At 55.6% G+C, this 8,268-nt stretch overlaps 1 protein-coding gene across 4 annotated transcripts; it reads right to left on the reverse strand.

The window, feature by feature from the left end:
- Nucleotides 1-349: 349 nt before the first annotated feature.
- Nucleotides 350-8,024, reverse strand: SERPINA1 (serpin family A member 1). Of its 4 annotated transcripts, XM_073895840.1 has the most exons (3): nt 7,871-8,024; nt 7,265-7,477; nt 350-1,046 (listed from the first exon to the last, which is right to left on the reverse strand). In XM_073895840.1, exons 2-3 carry the CDS (start codon nt 7,267-7,269, stop codon nt 365-367), a joined length of 687 nt encoding a protein of 228 aa, XP_073751941.1. In that variant the 5' UTR covers nt 7,270-7,477; nt 7,871-8,024; the 3' UTR covers nt 350-364. The 4 variants fall into 4 exon arrangements, with proteins under 4 accessions (XP_073751941.1, XP_073751944.1, XP_073751943.1 ...); XM_073895843.1 differs by lacking the exon at nt 7,265-7,477 and having other exon boundaries at nt 7,871-7,996; XM_073895842.1 differs by lacking the exons at nt 7,265-7,477; nt 7,871-8,024 and adding an exon at nt 7,788-7,810.
- Between the last annotated feature and the right edge of the window lie 244 nt (nt 8,025-8,268).

An 8,268-nucleotide genomic window follows, 5' to 3' on the forward strand; every position in this document is an offset into this window, starting at 1 on the left:
CCCTGGTGCTTCTGACTCCAAAGCCGTCCCTCCTCCCACTGCACTGGAGTTATCAGAAGTTGTGTTCCAAGAAACCCCAGTCCCTTCATATACGCTGCTAAAACTGCCCATTTTACCTCCCTCCCTGGTAGGGATCGACAAGGCACACTAGGACATTAAAGGCTCTGAAAAGTCCTGCAGAGAAGATGACTGTCCCACTCATCAGCGCCTGACTTTAGTTGATCGAGGAAAGTATGACAGTGGTTGTGTGTGGGAAACCAAATAACACATGTGGAGACTCACTGCCCACTCATTCTGCACTGCTATGGAAAGTTTAACAACTGTGTGTTTGAGAATATTTTTGAATGTGTTCGTGGGAAACAGCTCAGGCTGGTGTTGCAACCTTACCTTTAAAGAAAATGTAATTCACCAGAGCAAAAACTGTGTCTTTGTCAAGATCTTGGACCAAATCCACAATTTTCCCTTGGGTTCCCTTCTCTACATAATCATTGATCTGTTTCTTGGCCGCTTCAGTGTCCCTGAAGTTGGTAGAGGAGGCTTCTGAGTGGTACAGGTTCTTGATATCCTCCAAAAACTTATCCAGTAGCTTCATACCCTCAGTAATGAAGAGACGATTGCCAGTGGTCAGCTGCAGCTGGTTGTCTGGGTGGTTAAGGGTGCGGAGGAGTTGCTGGAAGGCTTCGTGGACCTCACTCTCTGCTCTCTCAGTGAGGTTGAAACCGAGGCCCTCCATGATCTGGCCATGAGTGTCACCCTTGGCCCCCAGAGAGAGCATGGCGAAGGCTGTAGTGATGCCCACGGGGGAGAAGAAGATGTTGGTGGTGTTGGACTCACGAGCCACCTGGCGGTACATACTGAAGGCGAAGTCAGCCAGGTTTGGGGCAATCTTGTGGCAGGCTGGCTCCTGGTGGTGCTCATGATCGTGCTGGGATGCAACTGCGTCCTGGACAGCGTCTCCCTGGAGACGCTCAGCCAGGGAGTGGGGGCCCAGGCAGCACAGACCTGCCAGCAGGAGGAGGCCCCAGGTGATGGAGGATGGCATTGTCCTGCAAGAGAGAGAGGAGGGGCACCACGCCCGAGTCAGGCCACACGGTGAGTCCCCCGGCCACTGACTGACCCCAGGTGGAGCGTCCAGAGTTTACTAAACCTCTACTATGTGCCGGTGCTGGGCCAAGCACTCTCCTACGTCCTCATCACGCAAGGACAGAACAGTAGCAGAGACTTTACAGGGCTCACCACGTGCCGAGTCCCATTCTAGGCACTTGGCTGTCTCAGCTTATTGTCCTCTCGTGATGACCTGTGACCTAGGGCACAGGACCGTTGCCCATCCACAGAGGAGGAGACCGAAGGCCAGAGAGGTTGAAGCCACCTGCCCAAGGCCACAGAGCAGGAAAGTAGCAGGAGCAGAATCACAGACCCAGGCCGTCTGGGTGGGAGTCCATGCTCTTGATGGCTGCCTACCTCCTGCAGTGGCCCTGTGTGCAGGTGTCACAGATCCTGTCTCACATACGGGGGAACTGAGGCACAAGGAGCATGAGAGACTTGTGCACAACTGCCCAGGAATCGGGCCAGATCAGGCTCAGGTATGACTGAATGAAGAATGGGAACATTTCCACTAGCTCCTTTTATTTAATGGACAGGAAGCTGCTGCCCAGAGAGGGTAAGAGTCTGCCCAGTGACACACAGCCAGAACGCATGGAGCTGCAGGGCTGTCCCCACTCACCATTCATGGTGAGCCTCAGCCCCCAGCAACTCTGCCTGAGCTGAAGGGCAGCCCCACATGCGTCTGTGGCCTCAGCCACACGAATGGGGTGCAGTCCCTGCGGTCAGCTTACCTGCCCATTGTCGTCACCACCTCTGTCCCGGCTCTGGGCCTGGCAGTGATGCGGGCTGTAGAGATACTGATTTCTCCAGCAAGTTAGGGGGTGTGTACTTGTGTGTGGGGTGGGGTATAGGACTTCAAAAAACATCCCTTTTTCAGACAGCCCTGAGTTCTAATGTGGGCTCTGTCACGGCCAGCCATATGACCCAGGACAGGCCACTCGCTCTCCCTGGTTCTCATTCTACCTCATATAGAAAGTGGGGGTATTGGGAGAATTTTGTGAAATAAGTCCATGCATCAGACCTTACACTGACAGGTTCTAGAAGCTGCGAGGGGTTGCAAATCAGAAGCCTTCGGAGGGCAGGCAGGGGAGGGACATGTGTTCTGTGGCTCCCAGATGTGCCCCCGCCTCAGGGCCACCAGTCTGCACCCCCTGAGTACAACCTGGTGGGGAAACTGAGGTCCAAGCTGAGGAGAGTGTGTCTGCGGCCACATGGCTAGCTATTTCTCATGGGACTAACTCATCGTTTTAGTAAAACACAAAGACAAAGGAATCTTTGAATTTGGAATTTGAAAACCTGGGGGGGAAGAAGCTGGAAATGAGGAAGTCTATCCTCACAGACTTTTTATAAAAGTTTCTTTCGAATCAAACAACAAAATGGGGCGCCTGGGTGGCTCAGTTGGTTAAGCGACTGCCTTCGGCTCAGGTCATGATCCTGGAGTCCCGGGATCGAGTCCCACATCAGGCTCCCTGCTCGGCGGGGAGTCTGCTTCTCCCTCTGACCCTCTTCCCTCTCGTGCTCTCTATCTCTCATTCTCTTTCTCTCAAATAAATAAATAAAATCTTTAAAAAAAACAAAAAACAAAAAACAAAATGAAGCACAGCCCTGGTTTCTCTTCACCACCCTTTTTCTGGCCTTGGTGCCTCTAAGTAATCCAAACCTGACGGACTGCACGCTACGTGATACGTGTTTATGTTTTTCCTAAAGTAATCAGCCAGTGTTGGCACTGGCTCTGCAGACGTCCATCTCCCTCGGCTCTTCCTCGCTTCCCCACCGGGGTTTGGCGCGGGTCTTCATGGTTTGCAGAGACCCCTCGTCTTTGCAGGGCTCAGAGATCATGAGGAACTTGGGTCTCTGCAGGGTGGGGACACTAAATATCGAAGGGACCTCAAAGGCTGTGGCGTCCAGCCCTGATGGGACCACTAGCATCCCCTCGGCCTTGGGCACGCAAGTCCCCAGCTGCTGAAGTTGAGGTGGGGGAAGACCTAAACGAGTTTCCCCTGGACTAACGTTGGATTCTCAGAAGGTATTTGGGTTTGGTGGAGCAAAATGGACTGAGACTTCCTGTTGGGGGTGGGTGGGGTGCCCTCTCCCTCCAAGGGCTGCTGGCCTGGGCTGAGCTGGGGAGGGGCCACAGCGGTGGTGAACACATCCATCTCAGTGGGTGTCACATCACCTTTCCTGGCTCCTTTTTATAGTGAAAGGTCTGAGATCCAGAGAGGGTCAGGGCCTTGTCAAGGCCACATAGCAAACCAGTGACAAAGCTGGAAAGAGTCTTGGTTTTCCCGCCACTTGAACTGCAGACTGAGACAACTATGTCCTCTGGTCTTGGGCTCTGTGAATGCCAGAACGGGGCCCCGAGGGACCCTCGCATTGGGCTTGGGCCTCCTGTCGGCTTCCTTTTGTCTCTCAAGTATTCTTGCCAACTTCAGGGACCCCAGACTTCTGCTTTCTCCATGCCCTGCTATCAAAGGCCGTACCCTGCATCCCCCAAAGACTAATGCTGGGGAAGGCAACGGGAGTAGATAAAGTAGATAGTGAAGCACCCAGAGGTGTATAGACAGATCAAGCTTTAAACCAAAAGAATGAAGTCGTCACAGTGACGTTCCTGGCGTCCAGGGCTGGTGCGAGCTGTGTGCCAGGTGGGGGCGCAGGAAGTGAGCCCTCCCTTTACCTTTACCTCTATTTCCACCCATGAGCATAAAATGAATGATCAGGGGTGACCCAGGGAGGTCCAGGAAAGCCACTGGGGCATCAACGACCTGCTAAACCCTGACACTGGAAAAGCCCACGTGCGACCCAGCCCTGCTGAGTTTGGGCAAGTAGCCCCGGGGAGGTGCACTCTTTTGAGCCATGGCTTCCTGTCTGTGGAGAAAAGAATCCCTCACCAGGCAGATGTGAGGGACGAACAAGGCAGTGGGTGGGCGGGCGAGCACCTGCCAGGTGTGGAAGCTCTCCCCGTACCTGCGCACAGGTAAGGCGCACATGTAAAAAACCGGCAGATTTCTTCCTGGCCAGTTGCCACATTGCCCAGGACCAGAGATGTGGCCCCTTCTGGGCCGGGAACTGCCTCTGAGTTTGGAAAATTTTAAATTCAATTCTCTGAGTATTTATGTATTGCCTCCTAGCTGCCAAAGCCCGTGTCGAATGAACACCAGCACCAGCATCAGCATCCTGGTGGTCACACCCAGTAAACAGCAGGTGTTTTACGCGCACTGTCTCACCTAATGTCCCCCCAACGCTTACCCTGTGGAGTGGGAATGATTATTAGCCCCATTTTATAGATGGAGAAATTGAGGCCTCCAGAGGTTGAGCAACTTACTGAAAACCACAGACCTGGTTGCTTATGAATCTGGGATTTAATGCCTGGCATTTTGATTCTGGGACTCGGCATTCAATCCTTCTCTGTTTACAAAGCTAAAGCCAGAGACCTTGCAACAGAAAAATGCTTGGATGTGATCAGGCTAAATGAAGAGGGCATCGCGTGTGCCTCTGGCCAGTGGCTCTGAGGCCATGATGCCTGAGTTCAATTCCATAGCAGCTGTGTGACCTTGGACAGATTAATTAACCTCTCTGAAACTCCGTGTCCTGGAGATGACAAGGGTGCACTTCCCACAGAGCTATTGTGCAAATTAAATATGTACAAAGTGCCAAGAAATGCTTGACACAAAGTCAGCTGTCAGGGAGGCTTAGCTGTTATCGATATAGTTATGGATCTTTTGGAGCACTGCATGGGAGTCTGGTGGCCTTGGCCTTGGTCATCTTTGTAGCCCCCATCTCCAAGAACTGATGACAGAAAAATTTTATCCTTCCCATTCTCCAGAGATCAAGGGTGCGGTGAGAGCAAAGAGGGCAGAGGTTGTCTACAGTTTGTCCAAGAGGCCAGAGAGGTTGAGCAGGGGCCCAGGGCCACCCCACATCAAACAGGCCTCGAGGCTAGCCCACCTGGGTTTCTCCCATTCCCCAGCTGGGTCCTAAGACCCAAGAGAATTATGTTGGTGGGAGGTAGAGGTTTGGGAGGGTGAGTTCTGGATCTAGGTGGCCCCCGTTGGAATCCTGGATAGTGTGTAATTTGGGGCAAGTTATGAGCTTCCCTGTTCCTGATTTCCTTATCTGTAAAATGGGAATCATCTCAGTGACCACCTCGGAAGATTGCTCTAAGGCTCAAATGGCTGGCCGCATGCGAGGAGCTCAGCAGCCGGCTGGCTAGAGCGAGGGCTCAGGAGCACAGCGGAAAGCCCGAGCCGGGGCCCCCTCCGTGGTTTCCCATCTTCCACCGTGCACGACGGCACACACAGACCCGCTGAGCACAGGGGGTCCAGCATGGTTCTGTTCTGGGCGTTTCTGCAGAGGACGGAGACCCCATGAGTGGCTGGAACTCTGTGCTCTGGTCCCGTCTGGCTTCCCCACAAGGTCTCTATGGGAGCCTGGGCTCTCCACGGTCCCTCTCTGGGCCTTACCTTTCTCACCCACAGAAGGGGAAGCCCGGGGAAGGTGGTGAGGCCGGCAGGGGACAAACAGGAGGGACATAGGAGTTGTGCCCACAGAGGTGTGCTCCTTCCTGGGGTCGCCACTTCCCCGCGGCTCCTCGAGGGCCAGTGTGTCCACCAGTAGATACTGGTGGACACACTGGAGGCCCCGGGGCAGGCTTGGGAGAGGAGAGGGACCTCTGGGGCTGCTGTTGCCATGATGACAGGGGCTCCAGCCCCAGCCTGTTCCATCCTCCCTGCATCCCCGGGGCCTGCTTGGCAGCACGGGGGCCTCCAGAGGCTCTCCCCAGTGGAAGGCATACTTACAGTTACTGTCCCAGGCCGGGGCTGGTGACCAAGGCTGAGGAGACAGAGCCTTGTCTCTGGCTCCTATTTAAGCCGTGGACCCACAGGGATGACGGGGGAGGTTGCTGGTGAATATTAACTAAGGTCACCCCAGTTATCGGAGGAGCAAACGGGGTCTAAGTCCAGAGGCCACCGCTGAGCTGTCCACCCGCGCCACCCGTGTGTGCCCTGCCCAGGCAGCCCACGGCCCTCTGTCCCGTCTACCAAAGGCAGTCATTGTACCCAGCTCATAAACCGTGGCGTCCTGCCTCCATGGAGAGGTGGCATGACTCAGGCACTCTTGGGGACAGCATTCCTTTGGGGGCCTGCCCTCCCACTGGGGAATTCTCACTGGCTGCCCCAGCAAGAGCTACTATTTACCCAGGCCCCTTGAGATGTCTCCTGCTGGAGATGCGCTGGAGGAGGCGGGGAAGTGAAACGCGCCTTTGGCAGAGGAGGCAGCAGAGGTCCAGGGTGGAGAGGCTGCTCATTCGTAGTCACCAAGCTAGCCCCAGATACGAGCTCTGTCGATTTTCCCGAGGAGGAACATGGGCCATAACCGATGCTGACACAGCCGCTTTGGGCTGGCACGGGCGGCCCAGGGCACAGACCAGCGGTCAGATGGTAAATACATAAAGCAGGGTTGTGCTCCCTCAGGCAAGCTGCTTCACCTCTCTGAACCAGGGGGTGGTTTTGTCTGCATCAGAGGGGTTTGGAAGTCCCGCCCCCTAGCACGGTTGTCAGGCTTGTGCACAATAACTTCTGTAAAGTGCCTGGCACACAGTGGGCTCTTTATCTGGGTCTGCTCAGCCCGGCTCTCCGGGCTTCTCTGGGCAGGACGAGGCTGAATTCTTGGCCAGCCTCAGCCTGTTACTGTTTCCACTGGGTGTGGCTCCCAGCAGAGGAATACGATCCACATATGCTTGAATTTTCCTGGGAATGAGGCCCTGTTCTGGAGCTACTGCAGGCCCCCAGGGCACTAGCAGTGGGAGAGGTGGTAGTACAGGGTTGAGGTTGATTGGGCCTTGCTTGACTGTGATCGCTTTAAAAACTGAAGGCAGACCACATCCCTCTCTGTGCGCTCTGATGGCTGCCTGGCACATGGCAGGCTCTCTATGGGTATTTGATGGAGCGGCAGAGGGCATTTTTGTCCCTTCTCTCATTCCCCCGGTCCCAAATGTGGGACTGTGCCAGGTGAACGGCCCGCAGCTTCCTTTGCTACACATAGGTTCAGACCTGAGAACCCAGCTCCCCTATTCAGTGACTGTGAGATCTCAGACAAGCTGTTTCACTTCCCTGTGCCTCAGTTTCCCCACCTGTAAAATGAGGATCACAACGGTACCCACCTCATTGGGCTGCTGTGAGGATTCAGTGCAGCGGTTCTGGGTTAGTTCAGAGCCCGGTGCTGGGTGTGCACAGCGAGCCCTTAATGATGGGGCCCCATCTGTGCCAGTGGGTCTCCCTGGTGTCACTGCGGCAGAGGGGAGGCTTCCGGGAATGCCCCCCAGGCTTCTCTCATTCAGTGCTCTCAGTGACTCTGGGAGGGGAGTTCATGCCACCTGCCAGACAGGAGCAGGAACGAGCTCAGAGAGGGGAGGATTCCCCACTCCCATCCTGATCCCAGTTCCACCATCGGGCTTCAGGCTCTTTCCCTCAGCTGGCTGGATGGGCTTCTCCCCACTGGGGCCCTCCATCCCCTCACAGCTCAGAGAGGTGAGTGTTGACTGAAGTGGGGCCTGACCTCCATACCTCCCGGGCATCTCTTCCTTGCCCCATGTCTCAGTTTCTCCATCTGTACAATGGCCTCCCTCCAAACCCAGATGCCCCTCCCACCTCCCTGCAGTAGATGGGCAATGCCAAGTGCCCCACCTTCCACTCCGTTGCCAAGCTTGGCTCCCTCAGCCCGGTGGCCTCGGGGCTGGTGGGAAGGCACTGCCTTACACCCCCTCTACCTCCAATCCTTGAGCTGCGGTGCCTTCCACACCTCCTGTGGCAGCCTGCCTTTTCCTCCTCCTTCTCCTGCTCTGGCACTCTATATGCACCTGGGCAGTGCACTGTCTCTGCCAGCCTGGGAGGAAGGAGGCTCTGGGTGTCAGAGGCAGCACGTCCGGGAGGGGCGGGGAACTGGGACAGGAAGCCGCCTTGCACAAAGCTGTGGGTAGCCAGGCGGGTGCAGCTGGCCCTCCCTGGCCCAGGCAGTCCTGCTTGTCACCTGCTCTTCTAGCTGTGTCCAGCCTGTGTGACCCCAACGAGTCAACCTGTCCCTCTGAGCTTCTGTAAGAGGGAGGGTCGCACTGGGCTCAGGGCGTTTGTGGAGATAGCAGGTGTCACCCTCCTGGCCTAGGGACTG

Source organism: Callorhinus ursinus, unplaced genomic scaffold (assembly GCF_003265705.2).
Source record: "Callorhinus ursinus isolate GAN/ISIS: 27379988/994484 unplaced genomic scaffold, GSC_fseal_2.0 scaffold8, whole genome shotgun sequence".
NCBI classification, from domain to species: domain Eukaryota; kingdom Metazoa; phylum Chordata; class Mammalia; order Carnivora; family Otariidae; genus Callorhinus; species Callorhinus ursinus.